Source organism: Diadema antillarum, unplaced genomic scaffold, assembly GCF_040938485.1.
Source record: "Diadema antillarum isolate AM-2024a unplaced genomic scaffold, OU_Dant_1.0 seq00000166_RagTag, whole genome shotgun sequence".
NCBI lineage: Eukaryota > Metazoa > Echinodermata > Echinoidea > Diadematoida > Diadematidae > Diadema > Diadema antillarum.
Genome location: NW_027271236.1, coordinates 1205408 through 1231127, shown reverse-complemented (window position 1 = coordinate 1231127; position 25720 = coordinate 1205408). Strand labels below are relative to the sequence as shown.

At 37.3% G+C, this 25720-nt stretch overlaps 1 protein-coding gene across 2 annotated transcripts in view; it reads right to left on the bottom strand.

Moving 5' to 3' along the window:
* The window catches only part of LOC139728120 (alpha-N-acetyl-neuraminyl-2,3-beta-galactosyl-1,3-N-acetyl-galactosaminide alpha-2,6-sialyltransferase-like), a 90986-nt gene that overhangs the window by 1437 nt on the left and 63829 nt on the right, over positions 1-25720 (bottom strand). The window contains exons 1-5 of one of the 2 annotated variants that reach the window (XM_071639080.1): positions 18487-18623; positions 11235-11567; positions 4706-4877; positions 1554-1809; positions 797-904 (exon numbers count right to left, since the gene is read on the bottom strand). In XM_071639080.1, coding sequence (XP_071495181.1) covers positions 797-904; positions 1554-1809; positions 4706-4877; positions 11235-11567; positions 18487-18495 — 878 coding nt within the window. In that variant the 5' untranslated portion in view covers positions 18496-18623. Of the gene's footprint in view, positions 1-796; positions 905-1553; positions 1810-4705; positions 4878-11234; positions 11568-18486; positions 18624-25720 lie in introns of those variants that run through there. The other variant, XM_071639079.1, reaches the window with a different exon arrangement.

The following is a 25720-nucleotide window of genomic DNA, read 5'->3' as shown; positions in this document are numbered from 1 at the left end:
TTCTCCTAGTTACACGCACATTTAAATTCCCATGAACAGCCGTGTAGCTTTACAACAGTCATTTTCAAACCGGTGTCACGAAAGAGAGCGACTCTGAAATACACGTTTCCTCTTTCATCCCTAGACAAACTCCTGTTGCGTATTTTAATAACAGATGATGTTTATGCTTCCATTCTTGTACATACACACAGAGGATGTCTTCTTGACAAGCCATTTTTGTGAAAGTAGTTTTGGAAAACCACAAACATTATTTCTGTGGTCTGCTCGGGTGGAAGGCATAATAATTCCAGCAGGTTAATGTCTGCATTGTGCATATTCTGTTGAAATGTGAGAGCGATGTGGAAGAATCACTCATACCATTGCTGTCAGAGGACTTCCGTATAACATAGAAAGAAAATTTCAACTTTGGTGACCATCTACTCTGATTTTCTTGATTGTTATAGACCTGGTAATGCAAGGGCCGCGGAATACATGTTTGTTTGTTGTTGTTGTTTTTTTTTTGGGGGGGTGGGCTGGGACGGGGGGACAGGGTGGAACCTTTGGGCATTCATGGGTGTTATGCTTTTTTTCAAATACATTTTACGATTTTTTTTTTCTTTTTGACGAGCCAAACGCGTGTGTGTGTGTATGTGCGGGGGAGGGGGGGGTTGGTGCATGGGGGCGGGGGATCGAGCTCAAGATTCATTTGTTTAAAACAGCTTTCCAGTAGATTCCAGCATAGATCTACCGATTTTCTTCGAGATGCATCTGGAACAAAATAAATGTCACAACAGGAAAGCTGAATAGTTCTACTTACTCGCAGTAGTCCAAATTAGCCAGACCGTACACATCTATTCGGTCACAGACGTCCAGAGCGAAAAGCATGGCCACAAATCCTGTACTCAGCCAGGTTTTAGCCTCCTGCCTGGATATTATAAAATAGAAAATAAGGAAGAACATCAGACTAGTCACACGGACTGCTCCTTACGATTTCATTTCGGTCACCGCTGTTACTTTCATGATCGTATTTCCGTATAACAGGTAAATGGAAACAATGAAAATTGTGATAGAAGTGGCTCGAACCAAAAGCTCTTGATGTTCTCAGTAAGTTATTAATGTGGAGAGAAAAAGAGAAGAGATTAATCTGGTGCAAGGTTTCGACTTGCATAACCATATAAGGAATCGTTCTTATATCTTCTTCAAATCACCTTTTAAAAACTTAAAATGAGTATAATTAATTTGTCATTATAATTTTTGTTTGTTTGTTTGCTTTGTTTGTTTGCTTGTTTGTTTGTTTGTTTTGTGCGCAGACAGACTATATCGAAAGTAAAAGTTAGGGAGACAGCTATTGCGACATCACTCTAAATCATTCGCTGGGGTTGTTGATTCTTTTTTTATCATTGAGAATCACAGTCATATTCTAGAGCCACGTGACTGTTACGTCACTGACGAAGAGAATACAATGAGAGTATTAACCCGTTGTGTGTCTTGAATACTGATTGACACGATAAACCCTATAGCGTTGTATACACATTATCCAAAGTCCTTGGCGTAGAAAGGGTTAAGTTACTTACAGGCTGACTCCGGTCTCGATGCGAAAGCGTTCCTCCGTCTTATTGATCTTCTCCGGTGTGAGAAAGTAGAACTTGACGTCAGGGTACAACCCGCTCATGTTGCGGGCCGCCGAGTAGACGCTGTTGTTGGACTTGTCGATGTGCTCCTGGTAGAGCCACGGTACGACCACGATACTCGTGCGCGTGATCGGGTTGGCGAGGATTTCTTCCCGGAGCTCCTGGTTAGTCATGAGGCCACGGTGGAGGTTCACATGACCTGTGCAACGAAAGAAGATATTTTGTCTTCGCTTACTTTATTACTTTTTGTACTATAATTATATATTCGCATATATATAATATATATGCGAATACAACTATATATATATATATATATATATATATATATATATATATATATACAGGGCTCGACACTAACGGTGGCCCGGTGGCCCGGGGCCACCAAAAATGAAAGTCGGGCCACCAAATTTAAAAAAAGGGCAAATTTGGTGGCCACCACAATTTTTTTGAAAAGTATGTCAATAAATTCGTAACTTTTTGCGCCGGAAATTAGCAGTTAAATTTGTTTAAAGGATGGATGAAAAGGACTGAATGAGTGCCTGAGAGTGAGTGTTGCAAGTTTGTTGAAGTTTAATTTATGAGTAGATATGTCCAACTTTTAATTCTTACTATCATAAAACTGAAATATTTGACTCATTAAAAAAAAGGACTTTTAATGTTTTTTATTGTTTTTTTTCGGGACACCAAATTTTTCTCTCGGGCCACCAAAAATTTGAAATTTAGGATTTTGGTGGCCCCATCGGGCCACCAAACAAAAAAGTTAGTGTCGAGCCATGATATATATATATATATATATATATATATATATATATATATATATATATATAGTTGTAATCCAGGCCCTGACACGACATTCCCCCGGGAGTTACATTTTACCGAAGTATTTCCCCAAAGCGAGCAGGTGCTTAACAGGCACGTGTTTGAAATACAACGACAGAAAAGGCAATATTTTTTTTTATATACTACAATAATGACCTGCAAAATCATTTCATTCCAGCCCTGTCGGCAGCAAATCAAATTTATGAATACCTTAACCTGGCGTGATGTCACAGCATCATGACTATTTCAATCATCGCTGCAATAGTCACGTGATTGCATTATGACCAATCACTGACCAGTATTTCTTATGAAGACCATTTCATATTATACGACTGTTGTGACTGCTATCCAATTGGCTCTCTTTAGCACGACACGACAATAAATCACGCTACAATTTTGTAAGGCGTCATCAGTGCATTTCTCAATGTCGAAGAGCAATGAAGTTGCTTTAAGCAAGTGCTAACATGAAAGCAGGATGGGGGTGAAGGTTTGCATTAAAGGAATTATGAAATCCCAGCACTGAATGATTAAAAAGTGATTAAAAGATGCAACATCAAACTATGGTATGAGGCATAAAGATTCTGGTACTCAATGGTTTGTTTAATCACGCGCATTGTAATCGGTGGGGGGGGGGGGGCATTTCATGAAGCATTTTGGTCGGATATTTTTCTGACAAACTTTTACAAGCTACTGAAATTCTTGCATCTGATAAGAGCAAATTTGTCCGACAACTTTGTCGGACAAAATACTTCATGAAATGCCCCCTGGTCTGTTCTTGGTTTTATGGTGACGCATTCTATAATCAATGATAATGCATGCTTTAAACTCTTTGGACGTCACAATCTGTGAAGAAGACGACGACGACGACAACAACAACAACAACAACAACAACAACAACAACAACAACAACAGCAACAACAACACAGTAACAGCAATAATGGAACTGCCGAAAAGATTCTCAACATGTATAGGAAATAGTTCCTTGAACCCGAACCCGGTTCTGGCTAATATGCGTTAATGCTAATCTCCGGCACGTAAAATGTCATTGCGTGCCAGAGCATGGAAAGCTGCAGCTGTGTTGTATTTGACTTATAAAATGCAAATACATCAATTGTTCTGAGTCTGCTTACAAAGGTCGAATTATCATTGAAAATTGTTCGTGCTCGTCATTGGGTAAGTATTCTGTTTATATAATTATCGTGCGCGTTCTGTTATGGATGTGTACAATGTGTATTTCACTTTTTACTGCCTCGCTGCCATCCTCTTTTCTTGGGACTACAAAATAAAATCTCTAAGTCTAATATCAAATGCTACTCAGCTTGACACCTCACGTACCCCCATCACTCCCTTCCCCCTCCCCTCCCCCTACCCCCGCCTCTCAAAACTACATCCTCTGCGTGATACATACGTTTTATAGATATGTAATGATTGTCTTCCCGAACAATTTTTTTTTTTTCAAATCTGATCTGCCTGGTGCTACACATGCTTTACCCCTATGATCATGTTTTAAAATGAAGGTATAAAAATAGGGAAAAGAAAGGACAGACAAACATTTTTAAGGACCACTACTACGAGCCGGATTCACACAGTATATTCAGTGGTATTTGTACAATGTACACAATCTCCAGTAATATTAGAATAATCCATTCGAAAACGGTTTAGTGGTTTGACAATCTGTGCATTGCAACATTGTAGGTGCCAATGCTATTGTACTGCTATTAGTAATGACGATTGTGGAAATCTGTAACAACAACAACAACAACAACAACAACAACAACAACAATAAAGATGCTTTGTCAGAGTTTATCATTTTTTTCTTTTTTGTTTGTATGATTTCACTCTTTTTAGTGAATCCATCTGGACCATGAAATACAGTCTCCCTGCCCCCATAGTTCCATTTGTTGGAAACGGTGCATTCCCTGAATAATGCTTTACATTCTTATGTAACGAGCTTACATATTTTCCTTTTTTTTGGGGGGGGGCGTGGCTATTCTATATTGTAAAAAGCAAAAAAAAAAAGGCCTATATGCGGAAAGCGGAAATATGATTTTTTTTTTTTAATTGACGCGCAAAATCCTACAAATAAAAAAAAATAGAAGAAGTCAGGTGAAGTATTTGATAAGATTTAGTGTCAGTCGGCTTTTCATGGAATAACTATGTGGCGAGATGTAGATAATGAACACCTCACTGATTTGTGCATTTTTATGTATGCTAGCTTTCTGATTATAGATTTGGTGATGACATCGGATGCAAATAATGTAGTTTAGCAGACTGACCTATGACCCTGACATCCGTCCGGGCGCCGACATCTTCCTCGTAACCTCCGACCGGGGCACTGTTCATGCGCAGAACACAATCGGCGTTGTCGATGTCGGCTCCGGCCCCGCTGTTGAGGAGTCGACCCGAGCTGGACACGAGGGAGCACCTGTCACAGTGGAGATTGAGCGCCTGAAAAACAAAGCGAGGGAGAAAAGAAGGTATACTTGTGCCATCACAAATCAAGGGACAGCCACGTCATAATCACGTGATCGAGGGGAGACGATCGATGCCCATTGATCGCCATCTTTATATGATTACTGTACAGGTTCATACAAAAACTTGCTGTTTATCAATTCAAATCAATTTTCGTTTCATTGCAAATAAAAAGAGCATAACAGTTAGACCGCAGACGAATATTGCCATGCGTATCGAGAAAAATTATGATTACAGGAAACACACACAAATATCCCAGATTAAAAAAAAAAAACCCACAAAAACAAATACAACAAAAAGCCTTAGATATTATATTTATTAATTAATTTATTCATTTAGTTATTCCTAATATTTTGTCCGGGTAGACCATTCACCATTAAGTAGTGGTCTTCCACGGAGCCCTGAATACTTTTGATGAACATAATTATGTACATTTGATAGCAATATACAGAAGATAACATAGACATTATACAGTACTCTCCGCGTAAACGGGTATCGCTTAAACGGGTACTCCGTTTAATTGGGTAGTAATTTCAAAATCAGTACCAATGCACACTAAAATTACCTGATAATCGGGTTGCCTCTCCGCATAAATGGGTAAATAATTTTCTTCTAATCTAATTTCTACCCACATTTTATCGCAAATATAACACTTTAAGAAATCATGAATGTCAAATTTTCCACGGCTAATCACATTCTCTGCTTGATTTACAAACAAGACCAATTATTTGGGGAGTGATTAAACATGAAAGCACATGTACTGGTGTACATGTACCGACTTGCCACACGTAAATGAACATTTCACATGTAGCGCACGCAAAGAGACGTGTTCATTTCGGAAAACGCCTGCGTGTTAGCGAGGAGTCTATAGTCAAACGACAAAGTTTTCTGAAGATATATTTGTCCATAAAAAGATTGTAAATTATTGCTCGCAAGTGTAAGGTATGTATAATGTGCCGTGCAAGCACGCGTGTTAAGCATACAGTGCAGATGTTTGGTGCAGTGTACAATGCATACATGTAAATACACATTGTATGTGTCAGTTGTGATTGAGACGTGTTCTTCTGTTAATCGGGTACTCCGCTTAATCGGGTAAGAAACGCTCTGTCCGAGCCTACCCGATTATGCGGAGAGTACTACTTTGCAAAGATAATAAGTACTGTAGGTTCCTACATTGCAAAGTAACATTAAAAAAAAAATAAAGTGTGTATTGAATATGCCACAACAAGAGTTCACCAGAATGCCGATAAATCAATGAAATCGCTATTGTGCAGGAATGATTAGCTAGCACAGAGTGAATTTGGTGTGTTACATACAAATAACAACTTTGTTTAAACAAGTTAAATGAATATATGCAAGAAGCTGACCTGATTGAATAATCTAGCTTGTTCCATTCATTAAAGAAGATACGATTGGGCTATACTTGTGACAATCAGAGCGAAGTCTTAAGTTCCATCATAACAATCTCATTACCCTACATTTTAATACTATTAAACGTTGCACTTACAATAATTTTTTAAATGTTATTCAGGCTTTCACTCCTGTCGTTTTTTTTACCCTGTTTTATCTTATTTGTTTGTTTGCTGTTATCGAAATTTGATTACTGCAAAAAGTGTTAACCAGGGATGTACTTTCTTACTTTCGCTAAATGAACTCTCTTTTATTGGATGTGTAGATGCAAAACTATAAGTGTGATGCTTTATTGATCAGACGACAAGAACACACAGATCTCATATCACAGGATCACAAAGCTAACATCTCCACACTATATAGTAAACATCTACATCATTTATATCAAACAAAATATAATATTGAGCCATTACTGACTTTAAACATTGATAACAAGTAGATGAACATGCAACGAATTGTATATTGAGATTTGTCTACGTGCAGTACACGCATGACCACTTACAGTGTATTTCGCCAACAATGGATTACGGCAAATAATTAATTCAACATAACAGAGTTACGAGTCAAGTGGCAGGAAAATAGCACTAGGAAAAAGAAAGTTCATAGTACAGTTTGAGCATCTACATGAAGCTTGTTTGATGTTTTCTTGAGATGATAGGACGTTTATATTCTTCAAATCCTCTTTGGGAGGCTTGACAGTATGGAATTACACACTGCTAGTGTGTCAAGAAGATCATTCTTCACCTGCATAAATAGTACACATGAAACACGCGTGGCAGAGTTTCGTTTCTGTGTAATGTGAGATAAATCAACAACACATGACTTGTCTTGCAGAATTGATCGAACATAGAAATTCATTCTTGCAATGACAAAGATCAAATGATCATACACATTATCCGTAATAACTATTATTGGTAAGTGGAGCTACTTCTACACCAATAACATTCTCACGATACTTTGCGATACCAATAATCGATCGAAAGTCTTCCGTCTAAACTTTTGATAACAATAGAAGGAATTATGATATGTACAGTACTTATGGGAACTGAATATCAATACACTTTTATAATGTAATATTGATGGTTTCTATGATCCTATCGGTATCATTTGTTTAGGACTATTATGATGATGATTATGTCACATATAGGAATTGTTAAAACATGACGCTGTCTTTGATTTCCGACACTTCCCGTATATTTTCAATGGAAGCCGTAATTGTTAAAGCCATGTCGCATTCACATTATCACGCCTCTGTCAAAACTGCTCTCAGAGCAACTGTTAATTAGCATGCAGCAGGTGGTTATTTGTTCCCCTTATACTATTTTTTAGAAGAATCGTCTGTACCCCGAGTATTACTGGTCTTTTTTTGTTTGTTTGTTTGGTCTTTAGTTGTACCCGTGCTCGTCATCTTATTCTTCACACTAGGCTTTTGTTGGGACATACACTCAACAAGCTTTGCTTTTCAGTAGGTTAAATCCTATTTCTCTACAGTTTTTACTTTGATTGAAAGTGATACATATAGACCGTTATGTATTATGTTCGTATTTTTTTTAATCCAAGCTGAACATTATGTATTATCATATCTTCTTATAATTTATGTATTTTTCATCGAGATATAAAATAAAATTGAAATATATTAGTAACCTCACTCAATATCATCATTGCGATCATTTTTTGTTATCATTGTTATCATGTTTTTTATTGTCATTATCACAAGTCATTATAACACTATTATCATCGCTTGTCAGTTTAACCACCATCATCATCATCATAATCATTGTTATTGTTAATGTTATTCATCTGTTTGCAAAACAAAGACAAACACTTCAGCTATAGCCAGAGGAAGGCGTAATTCCAATATTTTACCCATAGATAACGATCCCCCAAGATTAGCGCTGTTTTCGAGTGGAATTAGGCGTTCTATTTTCCACACCAGCAAGAGAATGGGCGATAAAAGAACCTGCCATCTCGAACATGTCGTACACTTTTCACTAGTTTTTCATCTTTATAACCCAATTATGTTACCACCCTGTTGATGAGAGAATGTTAGATTAAGGAGATGAAAAACTAAACGGAAAGATCAACAGGATTTGCCAAATCAATCTTAGAAGGGACAGTGAAAGAAAAGAGACCAAGAGGAAGACCAAAGAAGAGATGGGAAGACAACATACAAGACTGGACAGGCCTAAGGTTGAGGGAGGCACAAAGGAAGGCAGAGGAGAGGAAGGGGTGGGGGAACTGGCTGTGAAGTCTTCTATGGCGCCCAAACGGTCTTCTCGACTATACCGGATATGGAAGATGTAAGATTCTACCACCCAAACATTATCCGCCCCTCATTCTCCCCAGTGTGATTTTCTTTTTTTCTCTTCATGACCTAGCTCAAGTTCTTATTATTCATTCGTCGTTCTACTTCTAGCAATCTTCACTATCTTCTCTATCTTCACCTTGCCTCCTACAGTATTTATAACCATCGGCATCGTCCTGGGCAAACACTGAATAGGAAAATGTTGCCCTTCTCTTGTTTTATCCTCGCGATTTGTTAATGAACTACCAGATCGGCATTTCCATCGACACACTGTTACGCAATCACTTATCTCCTCCTTAATCTTGAGTGTATTTTAGAAGACATTGAAGCGTGCAATGATACGGCACGACGACAGTGAGTAATGATTCCCTACAACCAAAACATGGAACGACGTCGGTATCATCTTTTGAGGAATTCTATTCACGATTCAAAGGGAATAGTCATTCTCTTTATCAAGCAGACTTTGTCGAATAAAACAAAAATCAAACGAAAAAAAAGAGAAGAAGAAACAGACAGAAGAATCACTCAAGGAGATAACAATATTACGACAATTAAGTGGTGTTCCACCTATAGATGAAGAACTAATATTGGTCGCCACAACAATTGTATTATGCAAATTAGATATGGTAAATGTCTCATCGCCTTAAAAGTTTCCTGTTGATTTGTACTTGAAATATTGCATAAACATTAATCACGCGTTTCGTCAAAAACTAAACTGTTATAACCTCCTTCATACCCTTATCAAAGTCATCAGTGCTTAGTTTATATTATAAACGTAGTTATCTAAATGGATGCATAATCATTCTTGTTGACTCCTTAAAGAAATAAGGAATTCAATACAAGGAAAATTCTGCATCCAAGTCAATAGAGTCATTTCAGGCAAATACAGTATTTTACTCACCCTATATTTCTCTCGCATAACACCAATATAACCAACACCACATTTTCTGCAGTTACGAGAATGATACCAATGCGAAACCGTAAAATTTCATGATATTTTGATTGCCATGTCTGATTTGTAAGATATGTCTAACATTTCTAATATTTGGTCATACATCACTCATTCAGAGGAATTCGAAACCTAACATTTCGAGAGCCTTATCCTTTTATTCCGAACACAAACTTTGCGCTCTTTCACAAAAAGCGTCCGCTCTTTCAAAGAATTCCTATATACTTCCGTCCACGGGGACACTTTCTAAAATCGATGGTTATTGAGACAAATGTTTGATGTCATTTTCATCATCAACATCCTTACTCTAATTTGCTGATGGAAAGAATTTATATCGAGTATATAAAAGTTATAATCATTATTACAAGAAGTATATTGTTATGTCACGAAAGGGGGTGTCACAAATAATCAGGACGATCAAGGGCGAGACCCACGGTGAGACGAGGGGCGCAGTGGCGTAGAGCACCGGTATAGTTACCGCCATGTTTGCCCGAAAGATTAATTAAACATGATAATTATAGGCATGGTGCATGATGGTACAGTGCGTGATGACGCAGCAAGGCGTGGCTGCAAATTGCTCGTTTGCATGGTAGGTAGCTAAAATATGTGTTTCATTCATTCATCCATTCATTCCATTCATTCGTTTTATCTATTCACGCGAGGTACTAACATCAACTGGGGTGTTTCAATCATTCCATTCAATCAAAACAATTCTGGAGACATCTATATGAAGTACAAACTGAGACAAAGACATTAAGGCTACATAGAGTAATCAAAATACAAATAAAAAGATATAGAAGTAAATTGCACTATGCAAAGAAGGCTAAATGCTTTGAAAAAAAGCCCTAGAACTCTACATTTTAACAACAAAATGACAAAAATACATAACATCCTAAATAAACAAGAAATGAATAAACATCTATAAATCAAATCTTGATTCAAGAGAATTCATTAGGATTTCACATACTCTAGAAATAGTAATAGAAATACATTTCAAAATAATAACGCTTTATATACAATGTATTCAATCATGGTTCTTGAGTCATCGTACACAATATTTTGTTTTGTAATGCAGTACTCAAGAAATGAGATAAATGACAGCAATATATACCCCCCCCCCCCCCTTCGGACACTATAAACAGGAGTTACATACGAAATTTATTATTGTACTCGTCATCCAAAGAGGGAGATAGGAGAGGAATTTGAGAATCAGAGTATGATTCATTTATGTCTGTTTAAGTTAGTAATTATCCTCCTTGAATCGTTTCCTATGTTCCTTAAATTCGAACAAACAAATAAAAAATGTATTCGATTACATTGTTTATCATACGACAAAAATAACACGAACTGCTGTAAATCTCTTTCCTTCTTTTCTTCCAGATATCCTTCATCTATCCAAACATAAGCATAGATTTAAAGATACATGTGGTCGAAATTCAATGTGACCCGGTAATGTTTATGAGGAATGAGTTAGAGAAGTCATTGCTATGATAAAATGTTAAATGATGAAGACGTATGATATGCGTCACGGCTTCTCCTTGAGTGAATTGTGGGTACTTTCACTTCTAATCCATTTTCCCGTTAATTTCGGATGCACTTGTCTCTAACAAGACATAGTGACCCTCCTTCCCTCGTTAAAACATACAGAGAAAAACCCAAAGTATCCTACCGCATCGCTGTCGAGGAGGGTGTAACCCTGGAGCGAACTCGGCTTCGACGTCGCATTACTCGTGACAATGATGTCAGGTCCGGCTGTACTTGTCGTGGGTCGCGGTCTCAGATTCGTGTCAGCCGCGTCGGCGTTGCCGTTGAGGAAAGCGGCACTACGCACCCATCCCTGCCTCTCGAAGTGCTGCGGGCTGGCGTGGTCGGACCGGAGCTGAGCCTCGTGGAGCTGGCTCCCGGCATCGACGATGTTGGAGTGAGTGTGAAGAACGTAGAGCATGCATAGCGACACGATCAGGGAGTACCAACAGATGATGAGGAGGGTGGCATCTCGGACCTTCAGGAATGAAACAAATGCGGGAAAACGAACAAATGAATAATCATTTTATGTATGATTATGTCACACACGAACAAAAATCTTGTAGTAATACGACACTATGAACAACTTGAACCATTATATATTAAAAAAAATAAAAAAATCATGGTCTTTTCGACCAAAATACAGGGGGGGGGGGTCGTGTCAGCACTGGCCTGTCGATGGGCAAATACCGGTATTGCTGGGTGTTGATTGTAGATTTGTACATCCGAGTAAAAAGGGGCAAAGTGAATGAACCGTCTTGTCCGTGCTGAGTACAATTCGAACCTAAAATCTCGTTTTTTAGAGTCAGAAGCTTTAACCAACTTCTATAGCTTCACTCATTATTTAGTTATATTGTCCACGAGGAGACTGCAAAATACAAGCTTGGCTTTTCAGCACGTCTCCTCCATTTCCTGCAACTTTAACTTTAATTCATCCTCATCTGAAAGTGATGCGTAGTATTGTTAATTTCACGTATTTTTCTTCGTTGCTATTATACATTGTAGTGATATTGTGTTATTGTAAATGTAAATATCATATGTAAATGTTTTGCGTGGATGGAAATGAAAGAAATGAAAGAAATGAAAGAAATTAAATAAATGAAAGAATGAATGAATGAATGAATGAATGAATGAATGAATGAATGAATGAATGAATAACCACTATGCCACACTGCTGCCATGGGTAGTGTAATAATAGTCTTATGGTTTACCCCTTGCAGACAACTTTGACAGGTCAGTATAACTTTGTTTGTTAATTTTACTCAACACGATGCAACTTTTCGGACCGGCTCACAAGCTACGGGTTAATACTCCTTTGCCGCAATGCATGGGTAAGGAATGCATGGGTAAGGAAACGCTATGCATGGGTAGGGAAAATTCTACAAAACAGGACATGAGGAGTAACGACCTGTCGACGGCTATGACTTTTTTTTTGATGGCTAAAACAGTATCATTACGGCACATAGAGCTACATTCTTTTACCTCTTGTGTTTACACAACTCGTAAACGATTGAATGTGTGTTAAAACAAAGAGAAACTAACATTCCATACGATGTATTTGCCTAATGGAGACGCTGTATAATAAATACAATTGATCTATTCCTGGATCAATGTCGTAAACTGAATGAAACGAAGCCTCCATCCATTTCAAGCTTAATCGCTTATGATGGTGGTCTCCTGCATTCAATGATCTCTGTTGTTTACTGAAAAATACTGTATATCTTATTTTATGTTTCTGTGTATCTACAAAGTGTACATTGCTCAATGCAATTACCTATGTGTATCTCTTTATGTACTGTTATCGATTTATTTCACTGCACTGGTTATTCTTTGTCTTTGTACTTTTTGAAGTTTGAATTCAAATTGCATCTGATTGAATGTAGAAATAAAAGCAAACAAACAAAAGCAAACAAACAAACAAACAAGATAAGGGAGAGATTTAAGTTATAACAAGCACTCTATTAGGATGTGCTATTCAAATAGTGGAAAGCTACAAACATATCGTGGCACAATGAAGCTACGAAATCTAATTGGGGAAAGCCTATAGAGCAGAGGTGTTATGGCCAAACTTCGGCCGAATTACCGCCAAACGTAAAGATGATTAAAAGTGAAAAACATTACTACGAAACTTTTGTATTCATTTTTAGTGCCTGGTCAACAATGCTATACCGACAGGTAACGGGGAAAAAAAACCCAAACTATAATGGGGTACTTCAAAAGTTTCTAAACCTGGGCCCCGTTTGCTGGAAACTAAGGAGGCATTAAGCTTGCTTGACTTGCGAATTAACAAGATACTAGCAACGGGTCCCAGGTCTGTAAAGGAGAGATGTGGAAGCGGTCAACCAGTTGAGATCGGTCCGGATTCGCTCGTGAATTGCAATGGTCACAGCGAATTGTTGTGATCATTGCAATACACGAGTGGTGAGGTGTACGTGGCTCGCGGAGTAGGCCTTACACCTCCTTGCTCAGACCATAGAGCTATTAGTAACTCCATGTCAAGATGTTCTATCGGGCCATCCCCTCTATCAAGATGAATAACATCGTCGCCTGCCCTAAGATTATCAGATATAAATGACAGAATATGGATATTCCGTGTTTGTGGGATCCACAGCTCGGGCCAGTAAGAATTTCAATTATTATTATTATGAAGCCATCGAGTAGAGGGTTGATTACATACAAACATAAACCAATTCCTTTTCATGAACAATCAATACTCAACGAATTTGAACATTCTTCCACCTGTTTTCCCAACTTCTTCCCAATTCTAGGGATTTCGAAAGTCAGTTGCAGTGTAAATTCGGTGACACTTAAGTGTATGTATAGGGTCATTAGGATGAAATGCGTTTAAATCACGACTGGATAGTATGTACCAGTGAGATAGACGGCGCACAATCTGTAGAAATACGAATTGAAATGAAAGAAGACAAGATCAAAGTTGAAAGTTCACGATGAAAAAAAAATGTTGAGACTAGTGTTACACGAGCATGTGATTCACACAATCAAATAAAGTACAATCGAGGATTTGGAAGCAAACACGACAACCACGCAGGAGGGTCACCTCCCCGAGGTAAAGTTTGTTGAAACAAGGATTTCCCACCTTCCTGGTCGAAAGGGGCAAACAACTCTTTACAACCCTGATGAGACTGAAATATGGGGCCTATCTTATACCATAAACTGAATGTTATTCTTATATTTCTCTTTTCAGCGAAGGAAAACAAACGCGTGAAGTTCGGATTTGGCTGAGACAGGGTAGTAGTTTGATAAAAGGTTGCAGTTTGATATACTTTTTGTTTACTTGGGGTGGGGATAGGGGTAAAGTTTCTTGTGAAGAATTTATAATCGCAAAACCTAAAGTTAATATAAAAAAACCCAGCTATCTAGCGGCAGATTATGACGATAGCAAATAGGAAATAAGATAACAATAAACTTTGATCTCGGTAAACGTGAAGATGTTTGAATGCCTCCGATCCTTAGTGCTAGGTAAACAGTAAAGGAAAAGCAGGTAACGTATAGGCGGTGGCTTTTAATGGAGAGTTATCAAACCCGTTTTCCTGCCAGAAAGGGGTCACAGCCAGAATATGTCTGTATAAATAATGTCAAGTAATCAGGTTGATAGACGAAAGCAAGACGCGTGTTTTTTTCTTTTACAATGGGATCAGAATAAGAAACATCACATTAGGGACGAAATAATTTTCAAACGGCTATATACACGTAATATAGGGAGTGTTATGTCGTTTACTATGAAATATAACTCAACTTGATTTACATGGTTTATAGTACCATATTATTTCACTGTACAATATACGATATGCCAATATCATTATCAATCATTAAAATCAAAGGGCGTGTTTGAACCTCAATCTTTTATAGTTAAGTATGGTATGGTCGATCGGTTAGCGAACTTCAGTCACCGCAACGATTATCATGATTAATGAATTCTTTACTCGCTCATACATATTCGGTGTATCCATGACATAAGTTATACATTCTTTCAAAATTTGTTTCGATCTTCACCCATTCACTTGGACAAGTAAAATTTTGCAGTCTTCTAAAGACTGTCTTTTATTCAGTCATGCATGCAAAGACCCAAATGAAAAGGAAACCAAAAAAAAAAAAAAAAATGCTCTCAGGGTAACTCTACCAAGACATACCATGATCCTATGATTGAATATTCATGATTCATTCAAGACGACTTCAAAGTGATGGGATTTTTGTACTCACCATGTATGTATGAAATTTTATGTATATATGAACTTTTATATACTACACTCTAAAAAAATGAAATGGTAAATCAATATTTCAAATGTTATCACTCCTACAACCTTTTTGTAAATGTTAAATTTAACACTCAAAATATTAGATTCGCCATTTCTGAAATGGTAGTTAGTTCAACATTCTTTTTTTGAGTGCTTAATCTAACATTTTGAGTGTTAAATCTAACAATTCACAAAAGGTCGAGGAGTGAAAACACTAATTTTGAAAATGTTGATTTACCATTTTACTTTTTAACGTGTATGCTTAATTTGCAATCTTTTGTATCTCTTGGTATTCTGATTTTGACGAAAATTCAAACGAGCACACACAATCCCTATGTACGAACTCATTCTTCATTACAGTATGTACTCAAAATTTAGGGGCGGAGAAAATACACACACACAAAAAAAAAAAAAACCCAACAACAACCGACAGCAGTATCCCGCTGAACTATGCATTCGTGGAATGCATCCCTGGAAAGTGGAAACGAATCCGGTATCAGGCTTCCCTAATTGGGTAAGACGATCTCCTTTTTGATAACAGTCAGGATCATTGGAAAATGTATTCTGACCTGCAAATATATCAATTTTGGGCAATTGTTTGGTAATTGACGATTTGAGTATAAAGTGTTAAAATTACTATGCTAAAGTGAACCCGGAGTACCATCACGTGGTGAAGAGCTATTTCAAATCATCTTATAAAAGAGTGATCTTTCCAATCCATCACTTAAGTATTCTAAGGATCAAGTTTGCTAATTCGCTTCCATAACACAAATACGTTAGCAGCATACTTTATCTTCAGTATAATTATTTACCTTCATACTTTTCAAATACAAATTCTCAAGTCAAGACATTTTTGTTCATGCGTTTAGCCCCAAGTTACTCAATACCATATCCGTTCTCCTTTCTGAACTTTTTCCTCCTCTGGTAATCTTCTGTGTCTCCTAGTATTTGTCTCTGTTTACCTAGTTTCCTTGGCGTAATGTCTTACTATGCAAATAATGTATTTCTCTTTTCGTTCAGTTAAAAAAAAAAGAGAATAAAGGGATTGCAAATGTATCAAGTCCCGATGTCTTTTTCTCATTCAAGCTAAGTGATCCTTGATGATGGTACCTTAAGACACGATATGTGTTCAGGTATACACGTAAAATTATGATGTTATTTCCAATGTTCCATCACAGTAATGAAGTAAGATTTCATTCACACGTGACGGACGTTTTCCATTGGCAATTTCGTTTTGCCTGAATACTCAAACGATAATTTAGTCACGTTACTCTTACAATCTTCAAGTACTGATCGTTATCAAATTTGAAGTGATTGATGAATTTACTCAATCAAAAGCGTGTTTCCCGCGAATGTTTTTCTTTTGATAAACTTTGGCTCGCCTTTATTGCAAATGATTGACAAATCGCTTGTCTGGTTCGCTTTGTATTAACATTGTCAACAGAGGTGGGAAAACAATACAGGTTTTCTTACTCACAGAAAGTAAAAAATAGATAGTACAAGTCGATTAATTTTCAGTGCTTTCCATAAGGACGCGTTGACCCAGTAGACGATGCGTACTGAGCCAGATACGCAAGATCTCTGATTTAAATTCTAGAATGGTCTATTTCAATCTGTAATCGGTCATGACTTGTCTTCGGTCGATAGACAAGAAATTTAATGCACTATGTGTGGATTGGTGCCCAACCCACTGACTTAGGACTTCCGACCTAAGTCCCTAGTTGTCACTGCTGAAAAACTTGTAAAACTTTGTGGAGTCGTCGGCATTGAATGCGAAATAAAAAGCGGGTGTATGTTACAGGAAGTCATGGTTGAAACAAGGGACAAGCCAGGCAAGCTGTACTCTGTCTGAATATTGTACCTCCTTGGTCCGAGGAAACACACATAATGAAGCTATCATCATGGCCAAAGAGCTTAATGATTACATTTTGTACGAGCCGGAAGTTAAACAAGCCATAGCGACCTTCACGTCAGTCTCATCCCACTATTCACTGCTTAGACAAACTGTTTGCTATAGGCATTATTTCATTCAGTATTGAAGGTATATGATAAGTCTGGTTTTCACGCATTGTCACTGGTAAGACATTAACACGCGTGTAACAGGCGCTGCGGCTTCATGAAAAACTGCACTCATCGTTCTAAGTTGTTGGCTTAAACTGAGCCGATTTGTTTCTAAATATATATATATATATATATATATATATATATATATATATACATATATATATATATATATATATATATATATATATACATTATACATCATACTAATCTAATGAACCAGAAATGTATTGACGAGGAGACTAAGCGTCTCTCAGAAGAACTTTGGTATAAACTTCAGATTACTATTGCATGTTGGACCATATAATTTTTGGAATAGACATATATATATACAAGAAAAAGTAAATCTTTTGACAATTTTCAATCGAAAATAAAAGTTGTTTGAAATAGCATAAACCGCGTTTGTTCTTCCTTTTTAGTTTTGTTTTGGTCTCATTTTATGTTATGCACCTCTCTGGTATTAGTTTGTTCTAGTATCAATTACAAATTCGACTATGCACCATCCATAAAGCATTGCGCTTTGATACAGCTCTTTGAAAACATTCATTATCATCATCAGAATATTATTGCCATAGCTATAAAATTAAGGCTTCTAGCTTTACATGTGATGGTAAATTATACTCCTACCACGGTACGTGTAAGATGTTATATGATCGGATGGTAGAACGAGAATCGAATGACTGTCAGCCTGTCACTGTAATGGAAATGGCACCAAACCAGCTAACATCCCTTCTATGAAGCTTAACGCTCGGAGAGCGACAAACATTTTTACAGTATATCTGTGTCACAACTGGAGAAAAATTCCATATGATAATTTTCCCCTAAAAGGTTGGAGTATTTACAGTGTATCGGACTCTGACACACGTTAATTGAATGTAAAGCATGTGAATTGATAACTAGATAGCTCATCGTCCGCTCTGTCGCTAAAAAATGATGGATGTAAACATTTATTTGGTCTAAAAACGTATGATGAAGAGAGGGGAGTTATAATATATTACGGTGAAATGCTCGGCCTTTTTCTAACACACAATCACTGCGGAAAGGGGGGGGGGATAATCAGATAAACTATAGTTTACTCACGACTGCCATCGAAAGGAGCGACCAGATGAGAAAAAACAATCCTTAAAGAATCCTTCTGGACAATCCGCACGATTTTATAGGTACACAAAGTCACCAGGAAAAAAAAAAGAAAGACAGGGCCTCACAAGCGGTAGATAATCAACATTGCAGGTTGCTGAGACTATGCTAAATGCCACGGAGCTTTGAGGCACATTCTCGCGACACTCTCCGCCGTTCTGGCGCACTGACTCCCTCGGCAAACTGGGTCGTCACCTCGCCGTGAAAAATGCTGTTTGTTCAAGGATGACGTCAGGCCAGTAATACTTGGAACCCCAGCTGGACGCGATGAATATGAGCTACTTAGCAAGTTACTATGGCAACAACCGGATTACTGAAAAGACGACAACTCTTGAGATATGAACACTGAACTTTCAGATTCACTAGAATGGCTGCAAAATATTGGAGGCGTCATCTTCTTAATTTACTATGCTGAAGTCATGGAATTTCTCTATTATCAACATACGACATCTCTACGATGGAAACACCAATTTACTGCATCACGTGATGAAATCAGAGTGATTTGTGCACACACACACACACACACACATACACACACACACGCACGCAAACACACACACACACACGCACGCACACACACCCAAAATGTATGACAACAACTCACATTCCGTGCCAGAGAATGTCAACACCTGGTATGTAATGTTGCCAACAAGGAAGCCGGAAATAAACTTAATGCGCTGTTGTGGAACGATTGCAATTTATTTTCGAGGAAGAGAGGTTTAAACGTTGTTGTTGTTGTTCTTTTTTTTTTGCTTTTTTTGTCAGCGAGACCTAAATTCAGCTCTCTGTGTCACCCTTGATGTCATTTTAGAGGGTTAGTAAAAAGCGATCTCAACAGAAACCATGCCCGCTGTAACTTTAAATGTTGACTCATTTCGTAAAATTATCACAGTGATAAATAATGCCGAATTATTCCGTGTTAAAATGCTTTCCTTGCAAAGCAATAGTAGTAAGCCAAGATGTGTTTTGATATCTCACCTTCACACCTGTGCCCCGTTTTATCAAAAGATAATCGATTATACATTTCCTTACCACACAGACTGCCATAGACTTTTATGATAGAAATTAACTATATAATCAATTATCACTCTTCATCAAACAGGGCCCTGGATGCGCACAGCATCAAAATTATTTTGAATTACGTGTCCGAGAAATTAGGCGCTCTCACAATATTTGGGGGTATCGAATTATTGGTATCACGTTGTAGAGCTCGATCTCCACTAGTTTATGGTGTTTATTTCAACAATTTTCTTTTTCAGTAAAATGCTGAAAACCAAAAATCAGGGGGGAAAAAAGCAATAAGGAACTATGGATCTACAACTGCACTTGTGAGTAAGTAGACCTACTCCAGCTGACCTCTTTTATTATCGGTGCAGTGTGAAATTAGACCGGGTTTTTAAAGTCGGCCAGGGCAATGTTTTCTTATCTCCTCCTCTTCCGACATCGGCCCCTAGCGTGTCCGGTGGCACCGCGACAGTGACTCGGTCAAGGCTTGCATCGCCTGGCGATGGCCGAGGACGAAGTCTTGTTCTTGTCCTTTTCCGACATTTTCTGTCAAGAAAGGACAACATTGGGCAAGGGTCAGGCTGTAGGGAGGTGGAACCACTTTCCTGGTCATCAATGCTCCCTCCCCCTGATGAAGTTGGTGGATGGAACTTCATCGTTTTTAGTGCCAGAGTCATGTTAAAATCTTTATCTACGCTCATGACCTGTAAGCACAAGTGACATACTTGTCACACAACAGCCATGGCGATATATCATTTCATTTCACTTCACTTTACTTTACTTTACTTTACTTTACTTTACTTTACTTCACTTCATTTCATTTCACTTCACTTCACTTCACTTCACTTCACTTTACTTTACTTTACTTTACTTTACTTTACTTCACTTCATTTCATTTCATTTCATTTCACTTCACTTCACTTCACTTCACTTCACTTCACTTCACTTCACTTCACTTCACTTCACTTCCCTTCACTTCACTTCACTTCACTTCACTTCACTTCATTTCATTTCATTTCATTTCATTTCGATCATTTCATTTCATTTCATTTCATTTGCTACCATCGTCTTAGCGCTTCATGGCGAAACCCCTGAAAACTTCAGTGGCTATCTGAAGTAAGAGAAGTGACCTGAGCTTGACAGCAGGACTGAGATCATGATCGGGCCCTATAAACACAATGTCGGATGGAGTATTGTCAAAGAGGAAATCCAGTCCAAATATAAGTTTGCCTGATAAAAAATGGAGTAAAATCTTACAAGTTCAACGGTAAAAATTTGACTGAAATAGGATGAAAAATAAGGAAGTATGACATTTGAAGTTTTGCTAATTTCTGCAAAACAGTTCTTTTACAATGGATATGGATATGCAAGAGAATGAGCTAACATGTCATAACCTCACAATTTTCCATTGATCATGTAAAAAAAAATGACGAAATTTCAATGTTTCTGTTATAAAAGTCTGAGAAAAATCATGATCATGATCCAGTCCTCACACAATGTCGGATGGAGTATTGTTGACTCTTTCTATGCCAGTGAGCCAATAATGTGTACAATGTCACACACAAACGTATGGAGAGGAAATAAACCTGGCACCAAAGGGTTAACAACCACTGGCCGGAAATCACATTAGTCTCGTCCATGGATTTGTTCAATTTCGTTCGCGAAATACACTTAACAGGCATCGAAATTGCCCACACCAGACATCAATCTAATACTATTGTATATTAACGTACAGACATCAAATACTCTTTGTGCGAGGCACGCATACACCTCATGGTCTAAATTTAGACCATGAGTTTGATTTAAACTTCTTTGGTGAAATTGGATCACAATTTAGATATCCAGGATCTGACTAGGACCACACCAAAATTCTGAATGCTCCACCTTCGATTAGAAAAAAAAAAATTGTCTTCACTGTCCTTGCTAACTCTATCCTGTTAACATGATTCTCGACTTCTTAGACCGGAATTTGTGCACGGACAAAGGAGGTGGGAGTTTCTCCAACTCCTTCAATGGTCATTAGTTCGATTATTATACCGCAAAATTTCTCTTATATCCGGCTGAAACATAGGACTTGTTTTTTGAGTACTGCAGTCCTTCAGCAAATTGATTAATTTTGCAATATTCCCACTTAGGTGGTGGATGCATGATTCCTGCCCCCCCCCCCCTCCTTAGTGTACCTGTTATTTCGCGAGTTTTGGTCTGTCCATACAGCTTGTCGGGGTCTATGGCATCCTGGTTCAATTACAACCTACGTAGTGCCGTGTGACTAGTCGTGTCTGCCACCAACCTGTCTGTAAAGGGGAAAAAAAGTTTTTCAAGTCCTTTCCCTTTCCTGCCAGGTGCCCTATGGATTTTCGATTTCCGAAGTTGAATGTTCTTCCACTTGCTCTGCCTATAAGACGAGATGCTTCGTTTCATGGTATTCAAGGTTTAAAATCATTCTGAACGCTCCAAAGCAAGAAGGTAAATACATAATACAAGATCTACTGAACCGTTTTTTTTTTTCAATTCATATTACTATATTGGAACATAATTATGCCGTCTGTCATTGACATGCTGAGGCCCAAACTCTAACAAAACAGAGATTAAACAATGGCGTCCAGTCTATAGGTGGCACTTTGTATCATCGTTTCAAATTCAAACAGATTTATGGGTCTATCGCCAAGAAAAAGAAGGAAAAAAAAAGGAAAAAGACTTAAAAGTGACAGGAACTTCATGTATCTTAATGTCAATTGATATTTTTATATTTCATTTGATTTTTCCGTAATTATGTTATTCCTTAATGTGTAATAGTAAATAGTAAGCAAAGTGCGTAATCATATGGTAATGCATGATAGAAATACATGATAAAGAATCCACTTAAATGATTGTTTTCATTCTCATCCAGTGATTAACATAGTTGAAAAAATATATATAGGGGCCTACATAATTTGATTAGGCACCATGCATGATGTGTAAATTTGGACTGATTACGGGAGACCAAAGCAACAGGTGATTGAGGCTGGTAGCAAGGATGGGAAAGAATGGAACATACAGAGCGGAACTGGACGATCTATATGTCTTTATATACCACCCAATATATCTGGCACATATAGTTTCAGTCGTATACAACACTGCGATCTTCGATTAGTGACACATCGACTTTAGCATTCTCTCACAAATCGTGAACTGTCGATTGCACTGCACAACTGTGAAATAACCCCTTTAGACAAGCAAAGAGTCCCATGTATGCAACTTCGTTCAGCAGTGAAGTTTTAGAACTATATAGGGCCTATAGGTAAATTTTATTCTTACCCATCATAAGTCGTTATAAGGTTTAGACAGAATGTTTAGACAGAAACGTTCTGGTTTGGTTGCGTAAAGTTCGGTTAAACGTCGACTTTGTTATGTAATCGTTGACGGTTGTTCAGTTTGCAGGAATGATATCAAAACTTTTGGTTTGGTTGTGTGAAGTTCGTTTTAAATTCGACTTTTGCACGTAAACACTGACGGACGTTCAATTGCAGGGAAACGGTATTAGTTAGGAAACATAATGCTTAACCAAGCTCAGCTACACGAGTCTAAAACAGGGACGGTGACACCCAAAAAAAAAAAAAAAAAAAAAAAAAAACACATCGCCTCAAACATCCTCGTCACAGAATGACTACACGATAGAGATTCCTCGAATTATTGTAAATGTAAAGGCAATTATCAATTCAATGTCATTTAGCAAACATCCGGGTACTTACACTCGTGGCCAGACAGGTATGAGTCACAGTACACTTCGTCGATGTGTGATCTTTGAACTTTGACATCTGACGTCATTGACGGCAAACTGTTAGTGCACTTCGGTCCGATCCCCAAATTTCCGCAATTTCACCAAAGCCGGGCATTTACTCAGATAGGTCAATTGATTTCTCGTCGTTTCTTGGATCGCAAATATTATCCCATATTGACATTGCGGACGCAGATGACACGGCAAATAGTTCGAGTAGAAACCGAACAAGTTGTCCTTTTCGGTGTGGTTGAAAGACAGCAACCGACAATGGTAAATTTGCATTCTGTTCTGCAAATAGCAAATATTCACACAGATCTTTTTTTAAATATTTTTGGTATTTCATCACAATGTTAAGTAAAGCACATGGTCCAAAGAACACGTAGATAACAAACAAAGAAATCTGTTTTATTTATTTTTTTTTTTGTCGGTGCAGACATGTGTGGTTTCTTCCTGAGTTTGACGTTTAGTTCCCTCCTCAAACATTCTACTTTCAAGGAATCACCTGCATTTTGTTTTTGTTTTCTGATGAAGTAGGCATTAATATTTGTGTTGATGATGATCTCCAGATGTCGTAACGGTATGCTTTGTGATATTACCAAAAGTAGTTGCGTTTTCCCCAGTATTCAGGATAATGCGCTGCACACTAAATCAGCAATTGAAATAGCAGCCAACTTTCTTAATACCACATTCTTTTTCTTGATAAGCAGACAGGAAAAATACTGTCTTCAGGTATAGTAAACAGAGCGATTATACATTCCTTAAAAAAGATATTACACAATATCATCTAGTGATACTGGACACAAGGTAACATTATTATTTGAATTGAACTTTGCATTTTAAATGAATTCAAATCAGTATGTTTTATATATTGAATAAGAGAATGTACCTCACAGGACCTTTTTTAACCATTAATGACAATAATGACAATAAGTAATTTTCTCTATAAATTATTTTAGGAAAGTCCGACATATGGTATTTCTATTCAAAAAACCAATGTGAGTACATCACTCTTCTCTAATACGCAAATAATAAAGATACCTTATCAAAATTTAGATTCAAATAAACAAAAGTAGGACTAAATTAGGAGTGGTGTATTGTGGAACACCGCAGTTTATATGCTACACAGTACTTGAATTAATGGTTTATCATATACTATTCTAAAACTAGAAACATTGCTAAATCCCTGCCTATGTGAAAGTCCTTCACATTTTACTGGATATCCACATAATCCTATAAAAAAGTCAAACAATTTGTACGTCAATATCATATAAGTATTGATTAGTGCTTTTGGCTAGGTCAAGTTGAAGATGTAACACATGTTTCGCGAATGGAGGCCACCTAATCAATTATAAGGTTTAATCAATTGGCACCATGTGTGGCATATGCACATAGTCAAAATGACGTCACAAACGGGAAGGAAAACAGTTTGCGGAAGGATATTATGACCTTGAAAAATAAACAAAGTCGCCTAAGATTGTGAGAGAGATGGGGCAAATAAATACACTTAACAAGGAGAGACGGAGCAAGCAAAAACGAATAGAATCAATTTTTCTCACACCTGATATGACATGACGGAGGCACAAAACGAAAACAGATACTGTCCTTTCACGGTCGTATGACAACGATTATTTCTTTCTTTATTTATTCATTCATTCATTCATCCATCCATCTATCGATTCATTCATTCATTCATTCATTGAATCATTAAATCATTCATTCATTCATTCATTCATTCTTTCATTCTTTCATTCTTTCATTAATTCTTTCATTCATTCATTTATTCATTCTTTCTTTCATTCATTCATTCATTTATTCATTCGTTCATTCATTTATTCATTCGTTCATTCATTCATTCATTCATTCATTCATTCATTCATTCATTCTTTCATTTATTCGTTCATTTGTTCTTACTTTCTTTAAAAATACCGGGTAGGCACATTCAATTTGATCAACTGCTTTACAATGGCTACCCGCATACAGGTTGATAATCAGTTGGAGTATACCATTATCACTATCATAATTATCACAGCACGGTAATAACTTCCATAAGTTTTATTTATTTTATTATCATTACAAAGTACAAAACAAATCCTGCTATCATTTCTACTACAATAACCTCGTGTATTGTGTTGCTCATTATATTCGCTTGGTTCACACAACCAAAATGAACAGTGTCCGTGGCATGACACTGTTATGCTATCCTGATTTTGTATTCGTTTGTACTTGAAAGCAAGAAATCTTAATGAGGTGATTTTATATCATTACCATAATACCACTGATCAATATGCTCCAATGGCACACCTTGTTTGCTATATTGTTTTGTTTTGTTTATTTAGCGATCCACGTCCTGGAAGATTTGCTTCACTTTTTCATTCCTTTATCTATTTGTTTTTGTCACAATTGCAAACTGTG